Source organism: Aptenodytes forsteri, unplaced genomic scaffold, assembly GCF_000699145.1.
Source record: "Aptenodytes forsteri isolate BGI_AS27 unplaced genomic scaffold, ASM69914v1 Scaffold65, whole genome shotgun sequence".
NCBI lineage: Eukaryota > Metazoa > Chordata > Aves > Sphenisciformes > Spheniscidae > Aptenodytes > Aptenodytes forsteri.
This window is the reverse complement of record NW_008795127.1, coordinates 8,978,809-8,997,369: the sequence shown is the minus strand read 5'-3', so window position 1 is coordinate 8,997,369 and position 18,561 is coordinate 8,978,809. Positions and strand designations below refer to the sequence as shown.

General features: G+C 38.6%; 1 protein-coding gene across 1 annotated transcript in view; it reads right to left on the bottom strand.

Moving 5' to 3' along the window:
• FRYL (FRY like transcription coactivator) overlaps window positions 1-18,561 on the bottom strand; it is a 165,904-nt gene that overhangs the window by 133,936 nt on the left and 13,407 nt on the right. Inside the window, 1 exon segment of the mRNA XM_009277425.2 lies at window positions 15,944-16,325. Within this exon segment, the coding sequence (XP_009275700.1) occupies window positions 15,944-16,121 (178 nt within the window). The 5' untranslated portion in view covers window positions 16,122-16,325.

Here is an 18,561-nt window from a genome sequence, read left to right as displayed (position 1 = left end):
TCAGGGTGCGACGGCCCTGCCGCGCTCAGCGAGGGAACCGCGTGACGCAGCGCGGTGGCCCTTCGAAGACGGGGACCCCCGCGGCGGCCGGGCGGACGCGGGCTCTTCTGCGTGTACCCAAACTTCCCGAGGGATGCCGCCAGCTGACGCGGACGGTCGGACCGACCGACCCCTTGGGGGCAAACGGGCACAACTACCTACAGAATTAAAATCAAAAAGGACCACAGAAGGCTGTTTGCACTTTACCGAGTTTTAAATAAACTTCCAACCGACCCGTTAAAACTGTAGTGAATTAAATAAACTGCCTAGCATTACTTTGCACAGCGCCAAAACACGACGAGCCTTCTGCGCTAAAAGATCAGCAGAATAAAAGAAAAAAACCCTCCCAAACGTGAAGAACGCGCACAGTGGAGCGCAGGAAGGTTCTGGGAAGTGTTCGCAGGGTGGATGCCTGCAAGAGAACTACGGGGGAATTTACCTTCGACACCTACAGGCATTAGCAGCTTGGGGTTTTTTCTTACTATTTTTTACAGGACCTGACAACACAATTTTGACGTTTCTGATTGTTTACTTCATTCGGTATCATCTCCAAGGCCACAACGGAAAGCACCGTAGGTATGAAGCCTCTGGCCTCCTAGGGACACAATCCCACACCGCCTTTAGATGGGGCTCTGGATTTACCACCATTCTTTTGGGATAAAGGAAGATACCTCATCGATAGCCTTCGCCCATTTCAGCACAGGGCAAAGCAGTTCAAGATAAACCTCCTTCACTCTGCTCACGTTACCGGGTACACAATCAAAAGGTGGTGACCCTCTGTCAGCTTGAGGTGTTTTCTTTACATAGGTCAAAAACAGATGTGAAAGTGTCTCGAAATTTTAATGGACAAATCTAAGAGTTGAAAATTTCAGAAAGATTTCTGCATACTGACAGGAAGAAATGACAAGGAGAAAATAATGCTTGTTTATGTAACTGCCACCAAACTATACATATAACATTACCCTTGGGTCAAATACAGAAAATTGAGAGAACTGGATACTGAGATTACTGTGACACTGGCTGCTAACAGTAGTTTAATTAGGTCTATTTAAACTATAACTTGACCCACACCATACAGATAAACACAAAAATTAATCGTATGGGTCCAAGGTACACTGATTAACTAAATTAACCGAAACCAAGACATCAACACACACACCCCCTCCCAAAAAGACAAAATAATTATCACTAGCAGGGAGGTAACGTAGACCAGTCCATATCCAGCTAAGCAGTTCTAAACGACAGGTCTAACACACCAGCAGAACAACACTGGAGAAAGAGCGGGAGAAGCGTGCCGCGGCACTAGCCCATTCAACCATCAAGACAGCTGCTGTCCGACATCCATTCAGGAGATTAATAGTTTTATTAAAAGAGAGACTGGTGTGATGACTCGGTTTTCATAGATTAAAAGTACACAAAATTTCAACAATATTTTTCTAGAATATGGTACTAAATTGCCACGTGTATCTGGATAGTCCTTTATTTTTCTTCCCAGATAGCATACAGAACATGCATCCACACTGAGTAACTCTTTGGGACATTGCATCAAACTTTCTTTCATAAGCCTGTTTCAGGTAATACTGCCTATGTAGTACCTCCAATTACCTCATACTCCTTTTTCATCACTTCTTTTATGAATACATTCAAAATTATACTTCAAGCACTCCTTTTTCCTCTTACTAAATAAGATATAACAGAGGTTGTTTTTTGTTATGAGTAGGATATAAAGGTCAGATTTTGGAACTGACTGATGAATTTCACCACTAATTTGAAAGACTGTATTAATTATGGTTGGTCTCTGACTGCCTTTAACACTGGGCTACAGAGAGTTCTTCAAAGGAATCCTTGTTAACAGCATGCATTCCAAAATCATGAGCCAACTCTCCCAGCACCTCAAAAATAATGACTTTTTAAAATACACTTTGGGTTCTTTGTAGTTGCCCTTTTTCCCCCCTCAGCTTTTATTCTTTAAGTTATTAGCATCAGAAACTTATTAAAAACCAATCATCCCAGAAACCCCAGGAGATATACTAAAAAAAACCCATAGAAATACTAATCTCAATGTTCCACCTCCTGGACTCCTGTTAAGAAGAGTTTCAACAAACAGAAGAGCTGCCAGTATTTCTGTATAGCAGTGTTTCAAAAGTTAATGAATGTTAGGAAGTATTTTTAAAAATTTGCATTTATTTATGATATTGATATGTTTGGCCAAGCAAGTTACATGGCTTTCCCCCATGGCATCTGAGATTTTGTTGCACTATTAATTATTCATAATGTCAACTACTGATGACTGTCGATAGGGCTTCCTCAAGGATACTAGCAATTAATTTTAAATGCAGTTCGTGCAATAGAAAATATTAGCCCATTAAGAATTTCTAGGATGTTAAGAGTATTTTGAGAACTGTATGTACCAAGAGTATAAGCTTTTCCTTCCAAAGATTTCAGCAGAAGTATTGAAGACTAGGAATATTTAATATTAGGAACAAAAATATTTTGAAAAGAAAAATCCTCTTTTAATACTACATGAATATACATAATATGTATGTTTTCATACATATATGCACAGACATAAGAAGCTGGATTCAATGGACATCATTAATTTACAAGATATAAGAATGGCATACACCAAATGCGGTTTCTGGGATGATTGTTTTTTTTAATAAGTACCAGTAAAAGTCCATTTAACAAGAGGAGTAATGGACCTGTCAGTATCTTAGCATTATCATATAAGCATCAGTGTCATAAGAATTATCTTATTAGACAACTGTGCACAAGCCTTCTAACATTTCTTCTTCCTCACAACCCAGCTTACATGCTTTTATAATCAGAGATGTATAGATGACAACTACTGCAATTTTGGACTTCTTGGGTTTTGTTTTGCCTTTGAATTGAGTTAATGAAATAACCTACCAGATACTAGAATAAACAGATGATTTCAGGATAAACCACAAAGTTTAAAATGTAACTTTTTGGTTTATTGTTAATTAAAACAAGAATAGTAGAAGCAGGAAGGAAAAAAACACCGATTACAAGCTTCTGAACCTTGCCAAGCGCAGACGAGGCTAATTCACTGAGAAGAGCCCAATAAAATTCATTGTGTAGAGTTACAAGATACCATCATCATGTATTTCTAAAACTGTGTAAGAAAATTTCATTTACAGGATGGATTCTTTTCAAGTTCCTCATTTTCAGAGAGGAAAATGAAACAGACTTCTGGAAAGTACACTGTGTTTAAAATTGAGAGCAAGTATGTCCACTGTGAAAGAGCCTAAAAATACCTATCACTTTGGAGTACTTATATGGGAAGTCTTTCATAAGATTATTATTTTACTACCCAGAGAGAAGATGGAAAAGAAAGCACTTGCATTTAACTATAAGCCAATAACTTTGATCTGGAGCTGATTTACGGAAGAAAAACAACCCAAAAAGAAACTGTCAAACTGAGGATTTGTGCATACTTATATTAGTAGGCTGGGCATTACAGAATTCCAGTAAATATGTGGTTTATACACTGATCCCAATATTTGCATACATTTTGATTCTGGACCGGTTATAAATTTCACTATTAAGGGGAGCAGACTACTATTAAGTCTATGTTTTGATACTTTCTCAAGAGTCAAGGTGAGGTATGTGTGAATGAGCACACTGGTATCAGTAAGCTCTTAAAAGAACAAGACAAGAATAGGACTGTAGGTGTAGTAAAGCAGAAGTGTTCAATCTACAAACGCAAGCTGTTTACACTCTACTAAAATGATTAATGCAAGTGTCCAGTCCACAACATGCTTTTTGCTCAGATATGAAAGCCTGTTAGTAAAGAGGATGGCTAGAAGCAAATTGCTTGAGCCGCTTCAGTGACGCTAAGTCTGCAGACTTCAGGCTGCAAATAGATCTATACTTCATGAGATTCACAAGCAGTAAGCCCAGCTGCTCTGGAAAGTATTAGACCGTCCATTCGTGGTACTGTTCATTCATTGCACACTTGACCTACACAAGCAAAGTCAATTCAGCACTTCAAGAATGCATACCTTGTAGATGTAACATTCAGTACATGTACAGTAAGCCCACTCACACGACAGGGAAGAGTTGTCCTGGGTGTTATAAGTAGCTATAGGGCCCAAGCAATGTAAGAGATCAGACACTATCGTGCTGCAGTACAGATAACAGAAGTTTCCTTTTCTTTATTTGTAGAATTTGGAATTTAAGAAAAACATTTCTAAAAGGATTGCTATACTTACTAGGATCACTACATGCTTTTCTTTAATTAGCATCATGCCATTTTCTTGGAGCTGCCCAGAAACATTGCTAGCAACTATTTTGAACAATGTACATAAAATAATTTAATGTGGTTCACACAATGTTGTTTCAGCTTCATCTCTACAGGCTGAAAAGGTAGGGGGATTTTCATGACTGAAGATATTGCTGAATAAGTTATCTTAAAAGAGCAATATTTGACTTTCTAAAGTTTGCTTTCAAATGAAGAAATAACATTTTATATGTCATTCATTTATGTTTCACAGGGAACATTACAGATTTTTAGCCTCACTTCCTTCCCCTCCGCCCATTTGAAGTGTTATTCCCCAGTTCTACAATAGTTTTATTTCTCTAGGAGTATATTCGTATCATGCTACCTCCCTCCCCCAACCCCCCCAATGAAGTTCTTGCTCTTTTCTACTGGGATGGCTGAGATAACAGAATATGATTTGTCTACTTATCCCTCTACAAAATAGTTTGCGTTAATCATTCCAGCATAAATATTCCATTTAAACAACACAGCTAAAGGCATTCTTTTAAGCTATGTAAAAAAACATGCAGTCACTGTTGCTTCCAACAGTTTCTTTGAGGTTTTCAGTCCTACTACATTCATCTTCAGGATGATACGGACTGACAGAAAATGCATTCAGGCAAAGAACTACAAATAATATTTCCCATTTAAAGTAAATTATAACTATGAGTTTTCCAACTAGTTCTGGAAGGACGCTGAAGATGTACAGCTTTCTTGCGGAACATAGTCTTTGAGTAAGATCAAAGAGGATACTGTTAATATTTAACTTTTCAGTAAGTTAACATCTTAATTGAACAGCAATCCTACCTCAAAAACAAACAAACAAACAAACAACCCCACCCAACCAAACTCCCCACACAACTTTAAAGAACGAATAATTAAATCCTGAAAAATCAAATAGCTTTCAAGGTAGTTTAACAAAGACCTTCACCAACTTCGTAAGGATTTAGACTAACAGATTTCAATCCGGCCCTTCCTGAAAATCCAGCTTTCCAGATCAGCAAACATTACAAGATTACAAGGAAATGAATCAGTAATAAAAAGGTGAAACATTTCAAACAACCCAGCAGGCAGTTCTGAGATGATATTTAACCAACCTCTCTCCAAGAGGAAATGAGACAGGTAAGGTGATACACGAACCTATAGCTGTAACCATATCTCATGAGCCTGACAAATCCAAGTCTCTCGATTTTCAGAGGCATCCCTGTAGTTAAAATTCTAGAGAACTCAGTGATTTATTCCCTCTCAGATGCTCAATTTTGACCTTCCATGACTGCAAATAAACCTTAAAGGTACAAAGCCCGATTGGTACGGTTCTGTCTGTGTCGGACAACTTGAAATAACTGCCCTAAGATCTGATCTGCCCGATTCTGTACCGTGTCAGCCTCCTTACTGTGCTTCAGCATTAATATACCAACGTACTGGTTTTGGGGAACCAGCACTCCAGTTTTCACCAACCTTTTAAATGGAACCTGGAAACAGTTACGGAGCTACACGGAAAATCCCAGCTTAGTTGCTGGGCATTTAAATGGATGGAATAGAGAAAGGCTTAACTCTGTTACCCTACAAGGCCTTAAGATAACTGCTACGAATCAGTTATGTTTCTATTTTTGTTGCTCCTCCCAAGCTGCTGGATGTCTGAGCCACTTTTATGGGAAACATCATATTTGCATTATGTGAGGATCAGCTACTCTATCCCCATAGAAAGCATTGGGAAAAAAAAAACACCAAGAGTTTAGGACTCATCCAGGAAAACTTCTTAAAAAAAAAAAAATTAAAGTGAATTAGCTATAGGGGTACACTCAGCACAGAACAGAAGTCCCAAGTCTGTTAAGCCTCATGAGTGCAATAGTACTTGGGTAGAAAATGTTCTTGGCTGCAGACTCCCACTAGACTCACAGCAGCAGCTGAAGGTACTCGCAGATTTGCCTTGCCCTGCGCCAGGAGATAAATTTCTGCCTTCCTCCCTCCGCCATAAGCAAACTTGAACATTTGCTCCCGAGCCACTGCCGTTGGCAGCCTGCAGCCCATTTCTGTTTATACATTAAAGCACTCACTTTACAGCCCCGCATAATGCAGATGTCTGGTTCAGCCACCTCTGCCACAGAGTGCTAATGGTAGGCAGGGGGATGCGGGACTGCACAGTTACAAGTGGGAACTACTTCAGGTGTCTCTGCTAGACCTCCTCACAAGCACAAGCCTACCAACTTACTCCACTGTAGCTTAAATCCCTATGTAGGTATGTAAAACTACTCTGCCAGCTGCAAGCTCTGCACACACAGTATAAGGACTTTGAAAGCTGTAGTTACAGGCGGGAGAAGGAAAGCGAGCAGGGGCAAGGCATGGCCAGGCAATTTTCTCTCGAGGTTTCACCTCCTGAAATTGCCATTCCCAATGTTTAGTTACACAGGGCAGGAGCATAAGGAGCTCCGTCGCCCAATATCTTAAATAAATAAACAAATAAATAAAATAATTACATTAATACGGCATTCTTCATAGTTGAAGTAAATTGGCATATTTCTTCACGCCAAAGCTAGCAAATGTTTAATTACAGTGCATTTTTTTAATGCCTTAGTTACCAGGATTTAAACAACTGCTTTTAGTGCTGAATTTTACAGCTTTCCCACCTCTGTGAAACAACAGATATTCTTGTAGGAACCTGAAGCAGGAGTACAAAATAGAAATGCTTTAAGATTAAAAAAGGTAATTAATACATACACATTGATTTGCGTTAGAATTAACGGAATTCATATGAGTGTCATTTCTGAACCTTTATCCTCAGGAAGCACGCTGTTACATTGAAGAAAAGCGAGAAAAGAAATACAAAAATCAGGAAGGGAGAAAACGAGAAGTAACAAACCCAAAGTTAGCTAAACGCAAACACCTAACACACGCTAAAACTTTACAACAAAGCCACATTTGTCTGGAAGTTCTGCAAATAGTTCACAGTACAAAGTTTCCTAAAGTGCCTCAGCTGGTGGATTACAAAATAGCCTCCGCCAGCAGATGCACCTGTGCCAGCACTGGGAGAGACCACCCAGCAGCTATGAAACTTATCACGTCACCTGCGATGCCGCAGGCAGCTCTCCATCCACACACCTGCACCTGGCAGAGCAGATCAAATGGAAGGGGACAGCATCACTGCAATCCCTACTAGTTAAAGAAAAATGCAGAACTGAAATCAGATGGTAGAAACACGTTCAGGTAAATGGAGAATATGCTTAGACTTTTTCTATTCATGGAACTGGCTGCTCTCTATTTGTCAGTCATGTTATTTCTTGATAGAGCACTAGCACACTGTTGATTTCTTTCAGTAATGAACATGAACATGTTAACTTTCCAAACATACAATCTACCTACAAATATATATGGTATAATTTCATCAACTTCTGGGCAAATTAAACTACTCAGTTCTACACTGCTCCTTCCATGAAATAAGAGTTTATGGAAACCCCAAAGAATAAAGAAAAAAATACTTTAAAACCAATTCTAACCAACAGAAAACAACCTACTGGAGAAATACAGTATTTTTATACAAGTTATGAGCTGCTTTTATGTGTTTTACTTCCTGTTTTTCCTGCTTTCAAGTTAGAAAATGTTTTGAAATTAAAAACATTCTTCCTTCAGCCAGTCATCTTCTCAAAGAAGTAATTGAGACAAGGGTCACCCCAGTGCATCTTAAAAGATGCCAAGAGACACCAGACATTTTTGGGTCAGTGTCTAATGTGACTGTGCAACAGCATCCTGATGCTGAAGTATCTAAAGCTCATACTGCCATACTGGTCTCCTCAACGAGCAATGAAAGTCTCCCAAGCAATCAGGGTCCAACACAGATGCTTGTCACTACAGACCTCGTTGGTACTAATGAGCTAAAGAATTATTATTTATGTAGTATCTCTGTATAAAAGGTATCGCACAGTTTATAAAGTGAGGGTACGCCAAGTCCTGAACATCCAGAGCGTCTCATGAAGAACTGCTGCAGACAGGAACTTAATCCCTTTAGAAGGTACCATTGCCAAAGTGATGAGGCTCTCTGAAAGTTTCACCTCTCTCTTCAAATCGGTAGTGCATTTGGATTTCTCATAACAAAATCTTTCCTTTCTAAATAAATATGAACACCAAAAACCTTCAAGCACAAGCGGAGAACCCTCTGTCTGGTAGGGTCTCTGCTTGCAGTGACCTTTTAGAACTTGGCTGGAGAGCAAGAAGATGCATGTTGAGTAAAACAGCTGAGGCCACGAACACTACTTCCCAAATCACAGGTATTGTTCAACAGCACTTACTAATTGAGAAAACATATTTCCAATTGAAGGCGGCACTCATGACATTTCCTTACTTGAAGGGCAACTAAAGGCTATTCAGTGCTAAGTGAGAAACACAAAGAATGCCATTTACTGAAAACGGAAAGCCTTTCCAAAGTAGCCCCTGATTAAGATTAGATAGTTGAAATTACTTTCCCTCAGTTTGGATCCACGTAATACTTTTTAGAAGCAACACATAGAAAGGTAGCACTCACAGGGTAAGAATCATTCTGTTATTGAAGAGCTTAAAACAGAAGAAACTAGAAACGTGGAAGCCTACAAATCAAGACATAAAATAGCTAACAAGTGCAGCCAACAGAAACTGCCAACAGCCATGAAAAGTATCATGAATTACTGAAAAAATGTCATATCTGCCTCTTCCATTTACAACTCACATTTTCACTAGAAACAGGAAAAGCCACCCGCAGAGGAGATTAAGACTTGTTAGATCACCTATAAACTAAAACTTTTGCATTTGAAACATGGACTCTTTTCCTTTTCAACTGAAAAGTGAAGAACTGTTTAACAAAACATTCAGATTATCATCTTTCTGTAACTTAAATCTGAACTGCTGATGTCACTAGCATGGCATCTTCATATGCAACTCCTGATTTAACCCTGCTGGTAAATACTATATATTGACCTTAGAAATACTGTCTTGAGCTTTAGGGCGGTGTTATTTTGGATTTTTTAGCCCAGTGATCGATTTTAACGTGTTTTAAAGGATAACAGTATTTTACTTAAAGGAAAATGGCTCCTTAAAAATAAGCCGAGATTTTTATTTTATACACTGTCCAGCCTCTTACAGACTCTACCTTGGATTGCAGACAGACATTATAGAAAACAGATAGATAGTGTCACAGGTATGTTTTAAAAATTTATTCTACATGCAAGAGATTTACAGTGTGAATCAAAAAGGAACAACATGCTAAACCCTTCTCTCCCTCTCAAAACGTTGGTTTCAAGACCTGCGGACAATTTAGACACAAAGAATTTAAAAGAATTCTTTTATGTCCTTGTATTACCAGCATATCATAGAGAGAATGGTTTTACAGTAGCATATATGATTCTTTTTGCAATTAGTTTCTCCACATCTTGTTGACTTTAGCACTTCACAGTTCCCCTTAATCAGCTATTGCAGGATCTTCTGAAGACTTGCTTGTTTTTCTGGCTATGTTAAAATTTTCTCTCATTATCCCCATACTATCACCTCTCTCCCCCTCTCCTTCAAGTCAAAAGCTTTATTTTGTCTCTCTCCCAACTATTTTAGTGTAAAGTTATTGTGGATTGGAAAGGTAAAGAGATACTTGCTTTATTTACAATCCCACCCCCCCACACCCCCCCCAAGTTTTAACTGCATTATCTCAAAGAAAAAGCCTGAAGATGTTTTAAAGAATATTTGCAGCTAAACGTTGTCCAATTTCACTTCCAGTATTTTTTTTTTCCTTAATAAAATGGAGTTCTCATTACTTCTGACTTTTCAGCTTATGATCTGCAGGACAGAAAGACAAAAAGAACAGAAAAAAGCCCACACACCAGGATTACTGACATTCACTTCTTAGATTTGCTGTTGGTTCTCTCTCACGTGTTCTAGTTTGCTGCCTATCCATTAGTATTGGGAGGGAAGGGGGGGGTGGGGGGTGTCCCTCTTGGTTTAGCAAATAGAACAGTCTCACCAAGGACAGACATGCACCAGGACCACCACAAATGAATATACAAGACAACTATACAGGTAGAAGGGTACAATCTCCTTTTCGCAGCATTGAGCCTTTACATTGGTTCAGCTGTCATGTGAAACCTTATACTAACATACTTAAGCCTCAGAAAACCTTTTAAGTGCTTGAAGTCCAGAAGCTGCACAAAACCCCCTGCAAATATGATGCAGAGGTAATCTATTAAGTGAACAATAGCATTAAAAAAAAAAAAAAGTAAGCTCTGTTTGTCATATCTCAGAGGAAAACAAATAAATTACCTCCTCATGAAATCCATATAAGTAGCTGTTAAGTATGAAGAAAAGGCCCTTCTAGATCTACCTTTGATTTGTACTGACACCCACCTTCAAAGAAGCACTAAGTTACAATTACTTTGTCACTCTTTGGCATGAGGTAAAGGTAAGGTTTTGCAAGGAAAAAAAAAAAAAGAAAAAAGGAAAACACACACAAACACTGTACGAAAAAAGTATATTCATTGTAAGTTCCTGCATGCTTATTCTTCAGATGAAACTCTGAGACAACTACAGTAAAAGCATATTAGGCATACAGCCAAGTACACAACACAACTAAAAAAAATCAGATCTCAAAAAAATAGGGCCAAAAATCATATTTGAGATATCTCCTAGAACTAAGTCATACCATCTTTTTTTTTTTTCAACAATTAAATAGAACTATAGTCAATTTTCCATATTAATGGTTAAATGAACAAGTCAGAGGCGTACCCCTTTTGCACTCAGGCTTACTTTTAAAAAGACTTGCTGGACATTATTTCAGTTCATTATTGACTCCATCTTAAGCAAATGCCTTACTTAAAAAACATTTACCCAATGGTCATTGTATCTGCTTATAAGCAGTAATAATAAAGCATATCATCACTGCACTAAAATAAAACTGGAGAGATGCTTGTGTTTCCATTTATCTAAAATATTAAAGAGTTCATGTTCCACAAATCAATATATTTAAAAACAGAGGGTATCCAGAAGGTGACTGCTACTTTTGGTGATGGTAAGACCTGTAATGCTGCCCCCACTACTGACCAAAAAGGCCCTCTCAGCGAGTTGATTCCCCTCGCCAATTTGTCTCAAAAATACTGCCCCAAAAATACTAGAACATTTTCTGCTGGCTTTGTGAAATGAATCAGCTCAGGGAAAGGCCACACCAGCACCCGACAGGAGATGGGGAAAGGCTGCACAGCTGGGAGCGAGATTGCCCTTTTCACTGGCAGCAAACTGTTAGATCAGCCTGATGCTCTTGTAAAACCACACTCAAAAATGTAAACAAAATCCCCTTCCCCTACCTTCTGTTGCAAAGAGCTTCAAGAGCTGGTTTCAGAGGCCCTTTAGGAAAGGTTCTTTACTACTTCGTATGGAAAATATACATAGAACAATTTCCTGCGGCATTATCCAAGCAAAACAATGCTATCTGCTGTGATAAGAAAAGAGGGGAAAGGGTTAGAGATTTTTATGTAAATAGCATTCTGGATCCCAAACAGTATTACAGAGCAGTCTCTGAATGTAAGCGAGATGCAGAGATTGGGGGGCAGGGGAGGGGGCAGCCATGGTACTTAGTTGCCCGCTAGCCCCTCCAGTCTTCTCTAACAAACTCAGAACTCAGGTACAGAAACTGACTTTTATTCCAGATAGATGCTGGGCCTCCATCATCCTCTGCTGTACAAGGCTGATCAGAGATGCAACATGGAGCTGAATATGCCCCACAGAGTTGCTGGCATTAGAGGGACACAGTGCTCATGGGCAGTTTATGTCTATTCAGCCCCTGCTGTTAGCCCCCTGAGGCAATTACAACTCTATTACTCATTTCTTTACCACCAAAGAACACACTTCTGTTGGCTTATTTCTGCTCCCCTAGCAAAGGCACTTGAAGGGAAGCACGTTTAATGTTTGCAGAAGGCGAGTTTTCCATACCCAGAAATAATGTGGACACTGCGAGCAATAAGAATACTCACATCACTGATAAATTTAACATCTCTTGTGCGGTTATTGCAGATTTGACTTACACGGTTGGCTATTAAGACTGTCCTACAGTATTAGCTACCCTGCCTTACAACGCAACCAAAGCACAGACCTGCAACAGAAGGGCACATTTCACACACCACAGGTACAGCTGCCACTTGCCAGTTTGCACAGAGCAGTCATGGCGTTCCCCTTCTTTAACGCTACAAACAGCAAAAGAGAGAATACGAAATAGTTTATAGAAGTGTCTGTATGTGTACACATTTGTATGTGGTTTTGGGTACATGAAAATACTTTCTCTGGATCTTCCGAGCTCATCTTTGTGTTTGATTTGGATTGTAGCTTTTTTGAGAAGGACACTTTTAAAACTGAGAACATGTCAACTCTTAAATGCTACAGCAAATTTAAAAGAACTACTTACTAACATCTGATAGATACATGTGATGCATACAATCATATGCAAATACTTCAGCAAATGAGATTTTTTTTTCCCCTAGAGTTCTAATAATCTTATAGATCTAAAAAGACAGTTATGAAAGATTTCTAAAATACAGTTGAAACCAGTCTGATGGAAGCTACATATTTTAAAAGATGTGTCACAGCATATATTTCTAAGGTCTTGTTTTCGGCTATAAAACAAAAGTATATATACTAATTGAGTTAACATTTTGGAAGGCGATACTGATTAATGTTTTAATCCTAAAAAAAAAGAAAGAATCCCATCCTTGAATTTCACACAAAATATGTAGGTCAGATATATGCAAACCCAACTAAGTGGTATTATCAAAATAATACTTTTATGCTTTGGATGCCAGGAATAGGTTTTTTGTTTGGTTGGTTTGTTTAAGATCTTCTAAAATACTTTTATACTTTAAAATTATTGTCAGGCTCTGTATTTCACCTAAATTCTCATTAATACAAAAATGTTGCCTAACCAGCAGCAATAAGGAACAGAAAGGAAAAAGAAAAAAGAACCCCGCCCACTTTCAAATTCAAACATTTCTACAGGACAAACCACCTTAGCTTTAAAAACCTATCGAGTTCCTGAACAGCTTCATTATATTAAATTCAGTGGTGCGTTAACACCACATCTGCTGACATTAAGCAAGCAAATGTTTACAATTTTTTAAATGTTTATAATTTTTTTTCAAATCATTCTATTGTTTTATTACCTGTTTCGTCGACACCTGCCTTCTGCAGCATACCCAACTGGTAAACACAGTAGTTCTTTTGCTCTATTCCAGCAGAGCAGTTCATTCCATTACCAAGATACAAAAATAGAAATAAGCAGATAATTTAAAGAGGATTCAGCTACTATCTGCTATTGCAAAAGCATGATCCCAGAACAGACTATAAGTCTGCATTTCACAAATGATGACATCACACTATTAAGTGATATTAGTCAGGCACTACTGATTTCCACAAAATCACTCCTAATAATCACCATTTGGCAAATATTTAATGAGCAAGAAAGGAGAATTCATCTTCAACAGTAGGACTGGTGTATTCTATGTTTATTATCCTCATTTGCTTGAGCTATCTACAAAACATTGAACAAGGTTAGATGAAGGCATCTGTCTTGACTACAAACTTCAGCCTATAGAATTTTCTTTTAACCTGGCACAAAAACAATTCTATTTGTTCTGAAATTATAACATTTGAAATAAAATATTATTTAAAAGTGAGAGCTATAAAGAAACCATAATTACAGCATAAAAGCAGAATTGATGAGATATGCCTATGGAGATATTTAAGCTATGCACATCACAGTGATATCCAACTACAAACTTCAGTGCTCTACAGCATTCAAAGTTAAATGAGGACACAAACCTGGCTAAAAGAGCATCACCTTTTCAGACACCATGAGCTTCTGATCAGAGTTTTCAAGCAGATAGGCAATAAGAGTCTTAACAGACCTTATACTGTAAGAAATCCTCAATAGCCCATACCATTACTGTTCTAATTTGTTATACACAGGAATAATTGTTTAACAAAATGGAACTGTCCCTGCTTTCCCCAACTGCCAACGTTACTCAACCTGACACATTAAAAAAAAAAGTGGTTTATACTACAATCAGAAAGGCTAAGAAAAGCTTTTCCAGGGAAAACCCTTTCTCCCACCACCACCACAAACTTAATTCCATAGTTAAGGATGTAAGTTCAGCACCCAATAAGATGGATGTCACCATCTCCTATCTTTGCAGTTAGACACATAAGGGAAAAAACTGCAAGGCCACACTAATTCCTGAAAACAGCCCCCACATAGCAAAGGGTAAAAACTGTGCATCTGATAGCCATCAGGATCCAAGACCATAAAGGCTCAAGACATTACTATTTTAGCTGAAGGCAAAAAGGAAAAAAAGTAAAACTGGATTTTCCATTGCCACCCAGCTGAACTGTCTGAAAAAGGAACATTAACTCATTCTACTTCTTTTTATTAGCACAATACACTGTAATATTTAGACACTAACAGGTAGTAAAAAAGAAAAAAAAAATCTTTATACAAGCAAGCTTACCCATGCTCTTAAGTTAAAAATTATCTATACAATGTCTGTATTTTTACTTGACTAATTTAATTTACATATTCTGTTTATTAAAAAAATCTGCAATCTTCAAAACACTAAAAAAGGAAAGCATTAACATTTTTCAAATGAAAAAAAACTCTTAAAAGGAAAGCCTTTGAAAACTTAGGGGATTTGAAAAACAGGGAGAGAAAAGACGACACAAAACTTGAACCCTGCGCTGCAGTCAGAGCTCTGTGCAGCACACATCTGTCCAGACAACTCTTAGTGCCTAATCATAGCTACATTACAATTTAAAAACTTAAATAGGGATACTTAACCCGAAAAAGGAAAAAAAAAGTCACAGAGCAAAAAAAAAAAGACAAAGAACACATTAGAAATCCTATAAAATTGCTTTCAAACAGGTCACTAACGCATGATAGTGTGTCAATGATAAAATAGTTCTAAAACTAAAGACACCATTATCAGAGTGACTCTCATAAAAAGGCCTTTTATAATCATGTCGTGGTTTGACCCCAGCCAGCAACTAAGCACCACGCAGCCGCTCGCTCACTTTCCCCCCGGTGGGATGGGGGAGAGAATCGGAAGGGTAAAAGTGAGAAAATTCATGGGTTGAGATAAAGACAGTTTAATAGGTAAAGCAAAAGCCACACAACGCAAGCAAAGCAAAACAAGGAATTCATTCCCTCCTTCCCATCGGCAGGCAGGTGTTCAGCCATCACCAGGAAAGCAGGGCTCCATCACGCCTAACGGTTACTTGGGAAGACAAACGCCATCACTCCGAACGTCCCCCCCTTCCTTCTTCAGCTGTCCTGGCTGGGTCCCCTCCCAACTTCTTGTGCACCCCCAGCCTGCTCGCTGGTGGGGCGGGGTGAGAAGCAGAAAAGGCCTTGACTCTGTGTAAGCACTGCTCAGCAAGAACGAAAATATCTCTATCATCAACACCATTTCCAGCACAAATCCAAAACATAGCCCCATACTAGCTACTATGAAGAAAATTAACTCTATCCCAGCCAAAACCAGCACAAATCAAATCCATCAATTTAGCAAAATAATCACGATCTGAAGAAAAAGCTTAGTAATGGGTTTTTACCAGGTTGATGACATGGATACATACTGTAAACAGGATGTAAAACATGTGTCTCCTCGTCTTCATCTATTGTCTGTCCTAATGAAAACAGTCTGACACGTCTCATCTTCAGTAGCCTTGGGGAGCTTTCACGGGCAGTACTCCCAACATCCAGAACTACATCTCCAGAAATGACAGTGGGAACAATTTTTTTCAGGAATTCCATTTTTACATGCCCTCTGTGTTCTCAGCATTTACTAAATTCAGCAGTTTAGCCACACGTTATGGAGTGTGGCTCCCACATCAACTTCCTTGAGCACTGAGGTAGACTTCTCGTAGTGATGTCACGTTGAACCTGGGTGGTGCCAACACCAGCACGTCAGCTGCCAGCTGCTCCAAGGCAGATTTTAAAGACGTCTAACTGTACGGACTGATAAGAAAACCAAACAACAAGCCTATATATTAACCAACGCATGCTAAACTCTGCACTAGTAGAAGACACCATATTTAACACTGCAACAAATTTAAGCACTAATAAAATGCACGGTGTATTTTCAAATTTCTATCTGACAGAGTTCAATAGCTCTTAATTTTCATGAAGTGCACAGAGAGTGTTCATCTGCATTTGAAAGATAACACTTATCATTCAGAAAGTCTATGCACCAGCTTTATAAACAAAGTGTCTAACAGCACCACAATTTAAACCATTTGCATTCTCACATGGTTTTAACTACTAGCTACGAAGATACTAACGTTTATTAAATATTAAGTTCTGTTTTGCAGAGACTCTGATGCTATATTTACCACTTAAAATACTTATGCTACCTTCCAGAAAACACCAAGTACAGAAATAACCTGTCTCATTTTGTCCCAACACCCATTTTATCCCTAGGGCTACTTCTCCATACATGCCTGGTTTAGCTGAGTTTTTTTGGTTTTATTTGGGGGAAGTTTAAATGTTGTTCTATATTTAGCTTAAAGAAGCCATTATGAAAGATGCCTTGCATTTGGAGCAGAAAGCTCAGGGGGGAAAACTTGCATTTGGAGCAGAAAGCTCAGGGGGGGGAAAAAAAAAAAGACATTAGCATAGAAGAGTGTTCCTTAATGCTTTCTACATTTGGGAATATGTATCATTGTATGATTGAAAGTATTATTTTATTTACTAGACTTGGAGATCCACAGACACACTACTAGTTAATATTCCCACCTCATTTGCCACCAAAAATTGTACACATCACTCAGAGAAAATCCACTAATACTCACTCTGAATGTCTGAGCGGCAGCATGCACACTTCTGTTATTTTTATGAAAGCAGCTCAGTGTCCAAGGCATTTCTGAATGCATTCAACACAGTTATCCAACCTAAGTGTGAAGTATACCACACTACTATACGTTCCTTAAAAGAAGGTACTTAATCTGAAATTCCCCAGTGTCTAACTCTTCTTAAAAAAAAAAAAAAAAATCTATGAAAGGTAGAGTAACCTGTTTCAGGTCTCAGTTCCAGTAGTTCAGTGCTCACAAGGGGCTGCTCACCTGGATTAAGCTGTCAGTCCTTTACTGACCAACTCCTACTGTCACACTTCCTAAGTACTGAATGTTGTTAAGAATGCCACTTGAAAAATTTGGTACAAGTTCATTAAAGTTGCCACCTAAGACATTTTTCAAGTTCTATATAGACTGAAAACATGTGATATCTTTTGTATTCAAATCTGCATTAAAATCCCCAAATATTCAAGTTAGTCTATATTTCCCTTGTAAATGAACACAAAACTCTACACAGATTTTTCCCTGTAAATGAATACAAAATTCTAACCTTATAATATTCTAACAATGTGTCTTTTATTTCCTGCAGTGAAGATTTGGGAGACCAAGCAAAAAATTGTCCCTATAATGATTTCATTCACAGTATTTTTTCCACTGATACAAAAAAGTTATATAGAATATACTTTCAGAAAAGCATTTTATGTGTTTTCAGAACAAATAATAAGATAACACAAAGATAATTTGCGATTATAAGAAATCATGAGTCATTACAAACTCAAGCAATCATTTATTCATAATAGCATTATTTTCTACAGAATTTATTTTTTCACCCTTGAAATCTTGACACAAACCTACTTTGCAGTTTCTAGCATTCGGGAACAAAAGAGAAATTCAGACACTCTGTGAGACTGAGAATGCTGCCAGTCATCCACCTGCATGGTGGGTTTACCCTGGCTGGATGCCAGGTGCCCACCAAGCCGCTCTATCACTCCCCTCCTCAGCTGGACAGGGGAGAGAAAATACAACAAAAGGCCTATGGGTTGAGATAAGAACAGGGAGAGATCATTCACCAATTACCATCATGGGCAAAACCAGACTCTACTTGGGGAAATTAGTTTAATTTTTTACCAATGAAATGAGAGTAGGATAATGAGAAATAAAACTAAATCTTAAAACACCTTCCCCACCCCTCCCTTCTTCCCAGGCTTAACTTTACTCCTGATTTTTCTCTACCTCCTCCCCTCCAGCGGCACAGGGGGATGGGGAATGGGGGTTGGGTCAGTTCAATCACACAGTTGTCTCTGCCGCTCCTTCCTCCCCAGGGGGAGGACTCCTCACACTCTTCCCCTGCTCCAGCATGGGGTCCTTCCCACAGGAGACAGTCCTCCACAAACTTCTCCAAC